Source organism: Colletotrichum chrysophilum (assembly GCF_026319265.1).
Source record: "Colletotrichum chrysophilum strain AFK26 chromosome Unknown scaffold_217, whole genome shotgun sequence".
Lineage (NCBI taxonomy): Eukaryota > Fungi > Ascomycota > Sordariomycetes > Glomerellales > Glomerellaceae > Colletotrichum > Colletotrichum chrysophilum.
The window spans coordinates 1-15,697 of NW_026517504.1; the positions used below are offsets into that span (position 1 = coordinate 1).

Consider the following 15,697-nt stretch of genomic DNA (forward strand, 5'->3'; position numbering starts at 1 on the left):
ATATAATATACCAAGCCAAATCAACCCAATATATCAAATCTGAGGGGTCAGGAATTGTTTAATTGACAGTTGGGAATAGCTTCAATTGTTTGGTATATTTGTTAGTAGGTTTGATAGATTGGCTTTGGCGGCAGCGCTGTCCCCATCCGAACTTGTTTTTGGACTCTCAGCTCCCTCCCAATGCTCTTGAGGCGTTGGCGAGTCGCCACCGCTTCACCGGGAAGCAAATCCCATGGGTGAGAAAGCGGAGCAGACGGATTTGAAGAATTACACGACAGAGACTGTGGTGCATCGACTAGCAACCGATTCGCAAACGGAGATCCTGCCGAATTGTGTCGACCTGACTTACACCTCTACCGCCCCTATGCATCCTACCATGGCTGTCTCCGATTTTCCAAAGCCAAGGACTCGCGTTCGATGCTATTGGAAAGGATGTTCGTTTAGGGGCAAAGGTCAGGAGAGTGCCCAGTGAGTCCTGTCCTTCCCAGCAAATACCACTATGCCTCTTTGATCACTAGCTGATGTCTTCTTGGGTTCAGAGAGCATATGACACATCACAGGAAATGCCCGAAAAATGACTGTGAGTCACAATTTGACGAGGAAAAGGAAAAGAGGAGACATGTATGGACGAAGCATGTCAACTGGGCGATCAGTGTCGACTATCCTAAAATCAATGGCCAGTGTGATCTTTGTGGGAAGGTTTACAAACGGGGAGACTATGTGATTCGTCATAAGAGAGAAGAACACGAGGGGAAGAAGAGAGGCGAGAAATAGTTTTAGGTGTTTGAGCTTTCGAACCCATGTTTCTGTCCACCCACTATCCACCTTGTCTATGCGCGACTAGTGTATCTGCTGTGTTCGAACTTTACTCGAGGCGTATAGAATCGGCTCAAGTAGGAACAATGACAATGGAAGAGACGACAATGGCAGAAACGAGAACACTGGCGACGATAGTAGTGACAATGACGACGACAGATACAGGAAACACAGTCATTTGCGGTCTCAAAGTCCTATGGCAACAGAACGAGCACGGAGAGTCTTGCCGAAAATCTGCAAGGCGACCTTGTATAAAAAAGCAATCACTAAGGAGAATATCCTAGCCCACATGAACCACTCCGGCTGACAGATGCCAATCGAATGAATGATTCACAAAGGTGACGGAAATCATACCGGCCGCACCCCTGCGATAGCACCAAACCAAGCGGTCAGACATTTCCGACAAGTTGGCCAAATTCGTCCCAAGTCGGTGGCCATTCGACTCAGATCATCGACAACACCTTCCGAAAAAAGAGCGAAAAAGGCATTCTCGTATAACTCGAGACGAGGAGGCACTCGGTAACAGCCTAAAACCTCAAGACAGACCAGGGCCATTCTCACGAACCCCTTTCCTCGGTCCTCGGATCGCTGGTTCGATGCGCAAATCTGGCCCATCTCCCGCTCCTGCCAACCAATCTTTTGATACTCTGAACTCCGCGCGACCCGACATTACATAAGATGACAGCCTTAATGCGGCTCCCTGACGCCGATGATGAAACCGTCACTTTGGAGGGGTGTTCCCCAGGTTTGGAGGCGCAACCCTGTAACCGACCGACCTTGAGACGTTTCAGCGAATCGTCGTGGTGGGGGCACCACCCAACTTGGGCGCAATGAGCTTAAAAAAATACGCTCGAGCACCCCTGTCCGCCGGTTAAGCGACGAAGAAAAAGCTGACACAGGTCACAGAAGTTCGGCCATCTCCTGGACTCCTGTTTGGACTAGGGCCGCCTGCACCTCACCTGGCTCAACGAACATTAGCAGTCGCCGCTTAAGGTCGCAAGTTTGTGTGGGGAGTTTGGGAAGATGAGCGGCGCCTCATGTCGCATCAAGCTTAATCTTCTCTCTTTTGCGAGAGCGACCCATCCCTCCCGTCTATGACCGGATGGATTTAAAGAGCGCCTCGACGCCTCCCTCAACCCGAGACATTCGTTTTGAGACTCATCCCATTCGCTCACTCTATTTCCAACTTTGACAACCTTCTCTTCGTTTTGGCTGGTCCTTCTTTCTTGTTTCAACTTTAAACTACTATATTCAATTCTTCGATTTTCCATCTTCAGCCGCAAACATGAAGTTCTCCGCCGTTCTGTCTCTCGCCCTCGCCACCGCCGTCGCGGCCATGCCCACCGAGGACCTGTCCAAGCGCCAGACCGTCACGAAGGGCAAGCAGACCCTCGTCTTCAAGGAGCAGGGTGGCGTGCCCGGAAACGAGTGCCTCACCTTCCGCAACAACGGTTAGTTGACTAAGACTCAATTGAACTCTTGGCAAGTGGACTCTCTCTAACATATCACTCAGGCGAGATCGTCAACGCTGCCTGCGTCAACACTGCCGCGGACAGACAGATTACCCCCTCTACCAGGAACGGAAACAACGTCCTGCTCGTCCAGCGCACTTTCACCGCCGGCTTCCGTCCTGACCTCGTTAACAAGGAGGTCTGCGTCGGCTTCAACGGCACTGCCATCCGCGCTGAGGACTGTGCTGGCAAGAACATCCAATTTGTCTCTCAGTCGGGTAACACTCTCGTTGCCTCTGGAGGTGCTTGCTTGAACGGCCACGACAACGCGGCTCAGGTCACTGTCTCCGCCCAGGGCCAGGGCTGTGCTTCTTTCACCACCACCTCTGTCAAGGCCACTGCCCCGTAAAGGGATGTATGACCGGCGGATGTCAAATATGGTGATGGAAGAGGGAGTGGGGAGTGGTGTATAATGCTGGAGATGAGACTTCGACTTAATTATTATCAATGGAAAAGAGTTGCAGCGACTTCTTGTGCCTACACTTATCTTGCTTCTGGATGGTTCACGCTCATACTGCTGATGATTACCCACTTTCCACACGTGATTGCTCTGCCAGCCTGATGTGGTTTGTTGGACATAACCCGACTTACCTTATCCAATAGGCAACTTGCCCGCTTCAAACCCACCGACTGAGTAGTCAAAATTGTCCTGACACCCTCCAAAACACCCAGCTCAATAGCGCCGGCCTTTCCAACCTCACAAGATCCACGGAGCGTCTCATTCGAGATCGTTTGATTCTGCCATGTCTCGGTGGCATGATGCGGGCTGCCTAAGCCCCCAGGTTGATGTCAAGAATGGGTTGCCAGAGTGTCGCAACTGCAACCAATCAGCCGATCTATCCAGCCTCATGCCCGCGAATACATCATCCTCGCCTTTGATCCCCGTCGATGAACCTTCGGGCTCCATGAACCTATGGTGGCCACGCTCTGTGTCTTATATAAACCAGGGGGAGAGTGAACACAGCCTGACGGACAGCAGTCCCGGAGCGGTCGTTTCCGTCGGCGAAACAAATTCAGACAGGACAGCAACAACTACGATTGCTATGTCAGCACCATCGACCATATATCCCCAATCTCTCAAGCCCACAGAGATTCGACTGGCTGTTCTGTCCGCAGCTATAAGTCATGATTTTCCGGTCCACCTGGAACTAGAAGTCTACGAACTAGACAACTGCCCCGAATACGAAGCTGTTTCTTACCTCTGGGGAGGCGAAAATGACGATACTACTCTATGCTACCCAGTATACGTCGGTTCTTTCTGGGACGTCCTCTTTCAAACGAAGAATTGCTGGGACATGCTTCGATTCATGCGGCCATGGCGGGGGATTCGTATGGTATGGGTCGACGCTGTCTGTATCAATCAGAAAGATGTGCCTGAAAGAAGTCAGCAAGTTGCTAATATGGGCCGGGTCTACTCTGGATGTACTCGTGTCATCGTATACCTTGGGTCTGACATTGTTACTCCTTTGGATGGGAGGCATCCCCGCCGCCATCCACTGCGCGACCTTGAATCGGGATCCGCAGTGCCGAATTTCTCTGGATACATGTATCAACAACCGAAGTTACCCTTGACTCTCACAAGTTTACTTGAGCGACGATACTTTTCTCGCATATGGGTAATTCAAGAGCTTCTCCTGCCTTGCCAGGCCTTTATCCGGATAGGGGATATCGACTTTTGGGCTGACGGTTCAACGGCAAACCAAATTTCGGATCTGTACACTTCTCTGGCATGGAGATATAGCGCCGCAGAATGGTTCGGGTATATGTGTCAGGCTGTTCAGATTGAGAAGAACATATCACGCCTCCTGAAGATGACTTCCGATGCTGAAGCAACAGACCCCCGTGATCGCGTTTTCGGCTTGTTGGGAATTGCCCAAGCTGAAGAGGATTTGTTCTCACATACACGAAACTGTGAGCTACAAGCAGACTACTCTTTATCGTGTCAACATGTCTTTATCGGCATATTTGCTCACTGTCTTTTGAATTCTGGTTGGGACCAAATTCTCTACGCAGCCTGTGGAACGAAAGCTCGCAATGAGTGTCCTTCTTGGGTTCCAGAATGGGGATCACAAGAGGAGTGGCGCCGCGTTTTTCGGAACTCAGACCTTAGAGGCGATGAGGCCGTGGACCTAATTAGAGCCATGAAACTTCACAGGAAGCTGGTGCCAGAACAATACACATTCGAATCACATTGGCTCGAAAATAGATGGGGTTTTAGACCAGGAAAGTTTGAAGACCAAGTCTGCAGCCATACAGGGGCGTTGTATATCAACGTCGCGCAGTATATGCCCATCAAGTCACAGCCAGCCCGCGTCGGCAAACATAATCAGTATCATATCTTTAGGATTCGGCCCCATCGTATGTATCCGGTATACATCTTTTCAAGCCACTTACTGGACGAGCTGGACTTTCTGGGAAGCGAGCAGTTATTCGTGTACAACTCGAGCTTGTACCCGAGAAACCTGACCTACCTGATTTTACGCCCCGTCCTCGGGACCCAGGATTCTTTTCAACTCGTTGCCGCTTGCCCTCAAATAGTTATTGGTGAGGTTAAGGCGAGCGACTCTAAATGTGATACTTCGCGGAGACACGTGCATCGGAACAAAACCATTCCCCTTGAAGACTTGCATTCAAGTTTGAGTTGCACTCTGAAAGCTGTCAGAGACCTGTGCAAGAAGGAGCTCGACTTCACTGGCTCCAATGACAAAGATGGGTTGATTCGGTTGTTGTTTCCCCATGTCGAAATAGTCGGAGACTTACTTGAGCGGTATGCACGCCTTGCCGTTACGGAACATATCGGAAAGGCAGCCCCTAATTTGGCTTTGGAGGAGACCTATCTCAAGCTTTGCTACGACATCGAAGGTGTGGTGTTGGAAACGGATTATGTCGTTTTCACGTTCAAACAGCATATTTGGAGGGAACAAAAGCTTTGGATACGGCTCGTTCAACCGGGACAGTTAAACCATACTTGGGAATTTAGTACCGTAAATGTCGACTGGACATTCAATCACTCGATGATAGGTTTATATCTCGGTGATTGGATCAAGGTGCGATGCCGAGGATCCACCTTTACCAATGCGTTCTTCAAAGCCAACCGGCAGCTCAGGCAACTCTGGTCTAATCTGCGAGCCCTCGGACATGTTTCGGCTCATACTGGCGAGAACATTCAAGAGATGCTTGAGAGAGAGCCAAAGGAAGAGGATGAGTATATTGGATGCCCTTATTGGTCTTCACATCCTTCACTTCTCCATGATTTTGCTTTGCGTAATGATTTAGGAATTATGGGAGGAACTCGCATCGTCAAGCTGGTATAGCCATTTAACAATCTCTTTTGTTATGGAAGGCATGATTAAGAACTCATGATGAGGTGCCTCGGTCAGCCTTTCTAGTGGAAAAGCCACGTATGACAGGATCACGCATTACTGCCAGTTGACAATCAATCCCTCAACATGTGCACTAAACGATGAAAAAGGTCAACAGGGAAACAAGAGGATGTCGCTAATGTGTGCGATGAGGTTGTCAAGCTACTATAGGCATCAAATTTTCATAGTCTAGATATCCTCGATAGCTTCGCCAATCAAAGCATGCACAAGTTTACGGAGGCGGCAGTTGGACCGGGTATCAACAAACACCTGCAGAAATGCATCTCAGTGAATGTACAGGTGAAAGTCTCTGCGGAGGGCAGCCCTGTCCAATAAGTCCCGCGCGACAGATTCGCAAGGTTTTTATCACTGAAAGAAGCAAAAGAACTTGTGAGCTGGATCATTTGGTAGCAGAGGTGGAAACATATGATGGGGATCACTTTAGACAGTTGATGAGCATGGGACTATTATAGCACTACTCAGACAAAATGGTCGATTTGAATCCGTTCTTCCATACTGTCCACCAGCAAAGTAGCTAGCTAACTGGCCGAGATGGGGATTTTGAATAAGACTGCAGAAACTCTCCTTATATGGATATCCGGTGATCGAAACTTTTCCAGGTGAGGAAAGCCTTCCCATTTATGATTGAGGAAAACCGTCAATTACTTCGACAACCTACAAAGTTAGTTTTAGACCGGAGTGTGCTTGTCGATACCCAGCATAAATATTGGAAGGATGATAGAGAATCGGCATCATGTCCTGACTCCTCGTGGCGCGGCTCGGCCAAGACCCTTGGCATGCGTTTATTACCATTATTAGCTTCACGTTCGCGGCCTTATTTCGAAGTGATGAATTACACCCATCAATCGCAAGTAGCCGTTTGGCCAGTAGTTCTGAAAATTGCTATCTATTTACTCAACAAGGGCCAGATTGCTTTTTGATTGTTGTCAAACCTGTCTCGTCTTTTTCCCGTGGGAAGGATCCTGGATTTATCTTCTCCAATCATTCCGCCTCTTCATACAAGACCCAGGTACCGGCAAGCTCTTCCTCGAAAAGCACCCCTCACCAACACAGTCCAGACCAAAGAACCGAATAACCTCATCAGGCTGATCCGGAATGTTATGATCCACCCCATGCGCCAAAAACGATTCAAACAGCCCCCTCGTTCCGTAAACACTCTTCGTCCAGTTGGCAACAGGATTATTCTCCACAACCTTCGTCGGCGTCTCACTAACTCCCAACACTGTAGTCCACATCTTGATCTCCTCGTAAAAGTTCGTCACATTCAACACATTGTCCACATCCCCATGCAACACCTGCATCTTCGGCCTCGGGCCCCCGTAATCCGGATACGCCGCCCTCACTATCTCCGCCCACTCCTCCCCGGTATGCGTAATCCGCCCGCTCGCACAATCATCAGACCAGACATCATACCCGTCCGCGGCATAACACCCAAACGGCACCCCCGCAAACGCCGCGCCGGCCGCAAACACATCAGGGTACGCCCCGACCAGCACGTTCGTCATCATGGCCCCGGAGCTCGTGCCCAGCGCGAAGACGCGGTCCGGGTCGACGTCGTAGTTGGCGAGCGTCCAGCGGACCATGCTCACGATGCCGAGGGAGTCGCCGCCGCCGTCATGGGAGAGCGTCTGCGGGGAGGAGACGTCCCAGCAGTAGTCGGCGGTCCAGGGGGTGGACGGGTAGATCGTGACGAAGCCGAGGGTGTCGGCGAGGGAGCGCCAGGGCTTGTTGTTGAAGGCGTCCTGCGCAGTGCCGTGGCACCAGTGCGGGAAGACGAGGAGGGGCGCGCTGGGGATGAGGGAGTCCGGGACGTAGAGGTAGAAGGAGACGTTTGTGGGGTTGGGGCCGAAGGAGGTTATTTGTTGGAGGGATGCTGCTGTTGCGAGGGGCAGGGTGGCGGCCCAGGCGAGGATTGAGCGCATATTGTGTTATTTGAGAGGGGCAATTTGGAGGAATTCTGGTGACAAAGTGAGTAGCCCAACAGAACACTGAGGTGAAGTTGCGAAGACGGGGGCTGAAGACGCATTTTTATGTCTGTTGAGAGCTACCCCGGCCGCGCTAAAATACCAACAAGCTTCCCCAAGATCATGATTTCCGGTTCCCCTCACTGGTCAGAAGGCCAATTGAGTTGAATTGAGGTTGCATTTTGCGCGCCTGGTTGGCGGGAACGTGGTTGTAGAGGGGATCGCCGGTGGATCTGGACCATGGAGGTTGGTGCCTCCGTGTCCCAAAACGGGAATGTGGAGACTCTTTGGATCCGGTGAGCCGGGATATCGGTGTGGCAGACCGGAAACACGGCGGGCTTGCAGGAGCGCAGAGACCAACATCGGAGATGGGACATCATGGGGAGGTGTTAGTAGAACAGTTTGCTGAGGACTCAATTGGGGTTTACTCGAGGCAAGGAGACGTCTTCGGTTACCAAGGGCTGAAGCGCAAACAGTCACGCAAACAGTCACGCAAACATCACTCGAAACTCATTGTCTACAAACAGTTCACCAGATAACCAATTGATTTACCGAAACTCCTACAACCAGCTTTTTCGCCCTATTGCACAATATTATGTCAATTGTCGACCGAGCCAAGTCTATGTGCCGTTCTACCCCCTTCCTCTATGCATCGCGACACCCCTCTCATTTTCTCTTCGCGAAAGAAGAAGCAGTTTTCTGAACCTTGGCCGGCGGCGCGGCCTCCGCATCGCTGTCGTCATCGTCATCAGACTCCTCAACATCGTCGTAGTCAACCTCCTCATCGTCATCGACCTCCTCGGCATCGCTCATGTCGTCCTCCACCACGGGCTCCTCATCATCGTCATCGTCATCCGAGTCGCCAATGAAGCCGTTCGTCGTGGGGACCTCGTCGTCGTCCTCGTCTCCCAGCAGCGCCATCTCCGTGCCGTTGGTCTCGGCGCCCGTGGTCTCGCCCTCGATGTAGATAGCGGCCTCCTTCTCCTTCAGGTCCTCCTCATCCTCGTCGTCATCCTCATCGTCGTCGTCGTCGTGACGTGCGTGGCGGCTCCTGCGCGTCCGCTCCTTGCGGATGCTCATCTGCGCCTCCAGCATGTCGAGCTTGCCCTTGAGCGCCAGCAAACTAGGCAGGCCACGCGAGCGCTCGTTGAGGACCTTTTGCAGCGCGAGTAAACGCTCGAGAACCTTGGGCTGCACAGCCAGGGCGCCGCCGTGCGAGACGAGGGTCCACTTCACCCACACCATGAGGCTGCCCGCGCGGCCGGGCCGCCTGTGGAAGCGCGCGGCGAGCTTGGTGAGGAGGACGCCGGCGAGGCTGCTGTCGAGGCGCTCGATCGTCTGCTGGATGGTCGCGACCTGGTTGACTTGCAGGCACGACTCGAGCAGGTCGTTGTCTTCGGTCTTGAGGGCTTGGGTGAGGACGGTGCTCAGGGATGATAGGGACGGCGCGGCGAGGTTCTTTCTTGAGGAGCTGGGGACGACTTCCTTGGAAGCTTCTTGTTGGGCGAGGATGGCGGGGACGTCGATCGTGCCGCGCAGGAGCTCGCCGAAGCTGGGCGATCCGGCCTCATCGTCCGACTCTGCGGCGGCGGCGTCCGTCTTTTGTGCTTGGTTCTCGGCGGTCTCTTCTTCAGCTCCGTTCACGGGTTCCTTCGCTTCGGCCTCGGCGTCGGGCGACTCCATCTCCTCGTCGGAGGCATCCTCCTCGCTGTCCTCGTCGGACGAGATCTCGATTGGTTCGGCGTCGCCCTTGACGGCGGCTTGGAGCGAATCTGTCGCGGAAACGGCAGCTCTGCTCTCGTCGATTGTCGTCTTGGGAGCTCGGATCGAGGGCTTGACGACTGGCGGCGCGAACTTGCCGGACGACCTTCTCTTCGCAGACATTATGGCGATTGTTCGGTCGGAAGGGAAGGGGGGGTATCTTGGGATTGGTGGAAGAAGGTAGGAAAATTGTTGATTTTTGGGGGGACCCTCACGCCTCCAGCAACGACAGCGACGAACCTGAACTTTTTTTCTGCCGGTCGCCAATTTTTTTTTCGTCTGGCGCGGATGACCGCCCGCGGGGGATGCTGACGTAAGGGACTTGGACGATCGTACCTGCCGACCTAGGAATGCAAGCTTAGGTAAGGCAGCGTCAATGGAACCTGGTTCCGTCGGAGAAGGAGAAGGGTTTGGCCGATTCTCAGGGTCCAGGCAGATGCACGGACAGAAGAGTCATCACATGGCGGAACCGGACCTCTGCACATGTCACCCTCCCTCCTTGCGTTCGTCAACTCGCTCTCACCTGCGACCTTCATGACTTTCCATCAAGCTCCATAATGCTACGCGCTCATTCTGCCCCGTTCATTCAAAACATTTCCCCTCATGCTATCCATAATGGTGTACTGCTCCATGGCGGCCATCCCCTACTCGTGACTTTTCCATCAAATGGTTGACCCGTTTGCTCTCCATGGCAATGGTGCAAACCTGTTGAGCCTCAAACGCGGGTTCAAATGAGACGCGGTGGCTGTGCGTAGAGCCTAAAAATCTGCTGGAAGCCATTCGCGAAAACGCGGGAGTCTTCAAGCCTCAGGCCGGGCAGAGCACGCCGGTCCTCGAGAAGGACCTCAACCAAACGCAGGTCTGATTGGTTCAAAGGGCACAACTACCCACAATCAGAACTACGGAAGCTTCTCATTGGACGACGCGCTGCTCAGGCAGGCGTGAAGCCGTCCCTAGGTGCTATGCCGTATTTGTCTCATCAAGCCCCGCTTTAGCGTCATCCGACACGGTGATTGGGTCAAAACGGTGCTTTCATCCCTGTCCATTACCCTTGCCAGGGTAGACCGTCAAGCTCCCGCAGGGGTCAGCGCGACTTGGCGGGTTCCTACAAATAAGAAGTGGCCCCGATTCCTAAAATTCGCGCCTTTTGATGCGAAAAAGTCCTGGAAAAATTCCACGAAGCTCGCAGTCATCTGATCTGTCACGAGACCGCCGAACGCCAGCCACTCACAGTCCTCGACTGCGCTCCGTTCCAGACTTGCTGCCAACCAGCTGCTTCCTCATCCTTCCGGTACGTACCGATTTTTGTTTCTGTCGCATCCGTTGCGTTGCGCAATGCGGCAGCAGTCGTGTCGCGTCACTCTTTCCTCGCGTTTGCATCTGCTGCTGCATCGCTGCTATCCTTCTTCTTTCTCTTTTTCCTTGCGACGGACAGTGTTGGTGTTGGCTTTACCGCCAATCTTAGCCTGTACCTTACACAGAACATTCTATCATTATGTACACTCAGAAAATGACAAACATGCCATGGACTTCTCGTCTCCTGTTTTCTCTGGCCGCTGATTGATGTCGCTTCCTGGCTGGAATCTGGCGCGTTGGCATTCGCTGCGCTGGCTGGTCCACTTCATGTTCACCTCTCACCGCACCGCAACGCAGCACCAGCCTCACCGCACTTACACCTTCATCATCAGCCACATCTCGCAACTGGCCTGTTTACTGACTGTATCTTTTGCTGTGCATCTAGATACTATTTTCCAAGACTTCAACGAAGGAGCAGCTCCATCGCTCTCAAACCAGCCCGATTCACTTCGAGGTGAGTGCGGTTTCCCTCTCTTTCCTTCTTTTTCTCTCACTCCGTTTCGGCTTCCCGCTTCGCATCACACATTCATATCCATCCCGTTCCACGCCCCCATCCCCGTCACATTTCCCAGCCTCGCGCCTTTAGTCCTGATCCGGGCTGCAGGATGCCTCCTCATTGGCTAGTGCCTCCACTCTGTGCATAAATCTGCATTTTTATGTCACCCTCCCGGGCCCCCTCCCCCCGGTCACCCGCGTCCCCTTCAACTTGCTCTTCCAACCATTTTCTCGCAAAATTGCGATTTCTTCCCTCTTTTTTTTCTTCCCTCGGACCTCCTGCTCTCTTCCTCCTCCCCCTAGTCGTCGATCACCCAGACGCACTGACCACCTCTCCTCTCTGACCCTTCCCGCCTCCTGCTTCTCATTGCACAGGTCCTTCCTGCCCAACGCTACGCCACTGTTTTTTCATTTCTGCCACTGTTTTCAGGCCGCACCCCTTCTGAAGACTGAAGCACTGCGTGATTGCGCTGCCCCCCGATAAGGCCAGATAACCGGCTGTCCGGGGACCACCCCCAATTCTCTCTTTCTCATAAATAGCACGCGCCGCCATCTCGGCCAAAAACCACTGACGTGCACGCGATTTCCTCCGCCCAGGTCCCTCCACCCTCCCGAACCGTATCGCATCGCCAAAAAAAACCTACGGACACTGCACCTTCCGTTTACTGGGCGCGTCGCAAATCGGCCGGATCAACCAATCCACCACCACCGCCTCATCAGGTCGCCGCATTCAAGCATCATCGATCTGCATAGCCGCATAATTACCTGCGCATTTGCAATCATCCCCGGCGCATTCGCGAATATTCTTCCCGAGGTTGTCGCGACTTTCACGCTAGCCACTTCCCGGTCATTCCTGCCCGAGTTGCATGCGCGATCCAGGATCGCGACGCTCCTTCCCAAGCTTCCATCCTTTGCGACGGTAGCTTCCCCGCGATTGCGCCTTCGCCGCACCCTCGCCTTCCTCATCACGAGAACCCGAGACCGCACCTTCCATCCCATTGAGGAGAGTCGCTGTCTTCGTTCACCCCCGATCGCGTCGTCAATCAACGACATTCGAACCACCGCCACAGTCATCATCAGCCTGTCGCATCGCATTTATCCAACTTTGCGCGCGCCGCCATTGATGTCGCGTCGCGCACAATAATTCTATCCTCATCGCAAACACCACATGGCAGTCATGGCGTCACCTCAGTCAGAACGCGCCACCTCGGATCAGAAACCAGTCGAGTCCACGCCTACAAAGGAGGAGAGCAAGCCGGAGACCAACGGGTAAGTAATGCTTAGAGCTGTGTCTTTGCGCGTCGCACTCGATACGAGTCTGGCGCGTCATGGCGCAAAGTTGCGTGTATCCAACAATGGAACTGATGTCTTTCGCAGCCACGCCTCACCATCCGAAAAGGCCAGCGAGTCTGAGAAGCCCACCGTCAATGGCAACGGCAAGCACGATGACGAGAAGAAGGAACCCGCTGAAGCCGATGTGAGCTCCGCCAAGGATGCCGACGCTGCACCCAAGGAGGGCTCTGCGAAGCCGGATGAGTCACCCGCGGAGCCCAAGGCCGATAAGTCCGACGACGCACCGAAAGACGACGCAAAGAAGGAAGAATATAAGGATGACTCGAAGGACGAGAAGAAGGACGAGGAGAAAGAGAAGACCAAGTCCGACAGTCCCGCAGCTGCCGAGCCGGCAAAGGATGTCGACATGACCGACGCGCCTGAATCTAAGCCCGAGGAGAAGTCGGAGAAGAAGCCAGAGGAGAAGGCGGCTGAGGCATCCGAACCCGCCAAGAGCGCGACAGATGCCAAGGAAGATGTCGAGATGAGCCAGGACGACGACAAGGTCAATGGGGCAAAGAAGGAGGAGTCGTCACCTGCGCCGGCTGCTGCAGTCAAAGAGGTAGATCTTCACCCTGCAAGCATGTCACAACTTGCAATTGACCATGACAAGGCAAAGTCTCCAGCTCCCAAGGACGACGACGTTCCCATGACCGAGGCACCCCCAGCGAGCAAGGTTTCTCGCGAGCGAGAAGAAGACGCCGCTGATGAGCCTGCACCGAAGCGAGCCAAGACCGAGTCGAATGCCGATTCGCAAGAGGCCCGTGCCGCTGAGTCCACTGTCGAAGTCAAGCCGCAGGGCGATTTGGCTATGGGCGAGTCTGCTCTCGACACCCTTCCCCTGTGGAACGATCCCGAGCGCGACCCCAAGCCGTTGACTTCACACCAAATACGCGAATTCCGTAAAGTTTTAGCTGGCGTGAAGAAGACGAAGCATGGCGGTCACTTCAAGGATGCTGTTGTCAAGATGTGGCCTAGTCTAGCCGACAGCTACATCTTGCGGGTTAAGAATCCCATGGATATCGGCGAGCTTGAGCGCAATTTGCGCGACAACAAGTACAGCTCCCTGCGCAAGTTCAAGGACGACCTCGGCTTGATTTACAAGAACTCCTGCACGTTCAACGGTGTTAACAACGAGATAACGTCAGCGGCTCTCAATGTTGTTCGGTTGGCCTGGACCCGTGTCATGGAGGTCCCCTCAGATGAACCAGCGAAGTCGAAGCCAGTACCCAAGCCGTCTCGTCACTCCGAGACCCGAACACCCGCGCCTGCGCCGCCAGTCCGCAGACAGCCTAGTGTAACTGCTGCAAGCCCTCCGGCGAAAGCCGAGACGGAAGCCTACGCGGTCCCGCCTGGTGGTGTGCCTCAGGTTCGACGTGCATCGACACAGAATGACCTTGACCGACCTAAGCGCGCCATTCAGCCTACCAAGAACAGAGACCCTGATTACACAGCCAAGAACTTCAACAAGAAGAAACTCTCCATTGAGCTTCAGTTCTGTTACGAGGTCTTGAGCGAGTTGATGGATCAAAAGCACGCGCAGATCAACTTCGCCTTTCTGCACCCTGTCGACCCTGTTGCTCTGGCAATTCCTACGTACTTCACAATCATCAAACGTCCCATGGACCTTGGTACGATCATGGGCAAGCTGAAGAACTTTGATTATCAGTCAGCAAAGGAATTCCAGGGCGACGTCAAGCAGGTGTTCAAGAACTGCTTCAAATTCAATCAGCCCGGTCAGCCTGTCTACGAGAATGGACAGGAACTGGAGAGCATCTTCAGGAATCTCTGGTCAAAGAAGGAGCAGTGGATCGCCAAGCACACCCCTGCAAAGCCTGTTTCCGACGGGTCAGCCCACGACAGTGAAGATGAGGCTGAAGAAGAAGAGGAAGAAGCGCCCGCTGCCGCTGCCGAGCCGGCGACCAACAAGACAATCCAAATGCTTGAGAAGCGCCTTAAGGAAGAGACGGAACAGCTAACGCAGCTGTATACAACGGCAGACGCATCGAGCGACGCGATGATTGATCTCCAACAGAGTGTCATTGCGACCATCAGACAACGAATTCTGCAGGAGAAGCAAAGTCTGCCGGCTCAGAAGCCTGTCAAGGGAGCGAAGGCGAAGCCGCCTAAGCCCAGCAAGCCAAAGGCCAGTGGTGCTCCCAGCAAGAAGGCTGCTCCGGCCGCTCCTCAAAAGAAGAGTGGCGGCGGTGCGCCCAAGAAGCCAAAGCAACGCTCGATGACCCAGCCCGAGAAGGATGCAATCGCGAACGCTATCAACGACCTCGAGAGTCCTCACATTGAGAGAGCTATTGACATCATCAAGAAGGACACAGGGCAATCGGTACGTAACCTTTCACTGTGCACTTGAATTCGTTTGCTAACAGAATGTGCAGGAGAACAGCAGCGGTGAGCTCGAGCTGGAGATAGATCAGCTGACCAACGAAGCGTTGCACAAGCTGTGGGATCTTTGCAAGAAGGCCTTGCCCTCGTTTGGCTCAGGCTTGGCCCCGGCAGCAGCATCTGCTCGTGAGGCCTCGCCGGTGAACAGCGCGCCTGCCAAAGGCGCGTCCAAGTCCAGCAAGCCCAAAAAGAACAAGCCGATGAATGCCCAGGAGCAAGAAGCGCGCATAGCAGAGCTCGAAAGACTACGCAACATGTACGGCAGCAAGGGCGGCTCCGACGACGGTCACGAGCGACCAGGTAGTGCCGGTCGTGCGGACGAGGCGCCGATTCATGGGGACAGCGAGTCTTCTGATTCTGAGGAGGAGTAATTGCTTGCGCGTAATCAGCAGCGCGTTTTATGTCGAATCTACAGGAGGGGAAGGAGAGAGGATGGCGACGCCAGCATAACCTACCTGTCTGGAAGGTGTGGCGTCCTACATGGCTCATGTCAACCACGCCGCGGGGCTCATCCGCCCAGGAGGGTGGCAAGAGAGGCTGGTCCTATGTTTTGGACACGGCCTCAGTAAATCATGACCTCCCGGGTACCGCATTTGAAGCCGATTGTCTGCGCCCGAGAAGTGGCTGCGGAGACAGATGAAAAAGGCGTTGATTTGCGGTGTTACTGGATGCCGCGTTT

The 15,697-nt window shown here is 53.7% G+C and overlaps 4 protein-coding genes across 4 annotated transcripts; 2 read left to right on the top strand and 2 right to left on the bottom strand.

The window, feature by feature from the left end:
- Nucleotides 1-2,101: 2,101 nt before the first annotated feature.
- COL26b_013275 (uncharacterized protein) lies at nucleotides 2,102-2,676 on the top strand (the record flags this gene model as incomplete). Its single annotated transcript, XM_053185896.1, has 2 exons — nucleotides 2,102-2,267; nucleotides 2,330-2,676. 2 exons carry the CDS (start codon nucleotides 2,102-2,104, stop codon nucleotides 2,674-2,676), a joined length of 513 nt encoding a protein of 170 aa, XP_053030148.1.
- A 3,675-nt stretch (nucleotides 2,677-6,351) lies between these two features.
- Nucleotides 6,352-7,632, bottom strand: COL26b_013276 (uncharacterized protein; the record flags this gene model as incomplete). Its single annotated transcript, XM_053185897.1, has 2 exons — nucleotides 6,352-6,364; nucleotides 6,749-7,632. The coding sequence occupies 2 exons, from the start codon at nucleotides 7,630-7,632 to the stop codon at nucleotides 6,352-6,354; spliced, it is 897 nt and encodes a 298-aa protein (XP_053030149.1).
- A 708-nt stretch (nucleotides 7,633-8,340) lies between these two features.
- Nucleotides 8,341-9,558, bottom strand: COL26b_013277 (uncharacterized protein; the record flags this gene model as incomplete). The annotated part of the gene is made up of 1 exon (XM_053185898.1): nucleotides 8,341-9,558. The coding sequence occupies one exon, from the start codon at nucleotides 9,556-9,558 to the stop codon at nucleotides 8,341-8,343; it is 1,218 nt and encodes a 405-aa protein (XP_053030150.1).
- A 2,905-nt stretch (nucleotides 9,559-12,463) lies between these two features.
- Nucleotides 12,464-15,389, top strand: COL26b_013278 (uncharacterized protein; the record flags this gene model as incomplete). Its single annotated transcript, XM_053185899.1, has 3 exons — nucleotides 12,464-12,555; nucleotides 12,664-14,959; nucleotides 15,012-15,389. The coding sequence occupies 3 exons, from the start codon at nucleotides 12,464-12,466 to the stop codon at nucleotides 15,387-15,389; spliced, it is 2,766 nt and encodes a 921-aa protein (XP_053030151.1).
- Nucleotides 15,390-15,697: the final 308 nt, after the last annotated feature.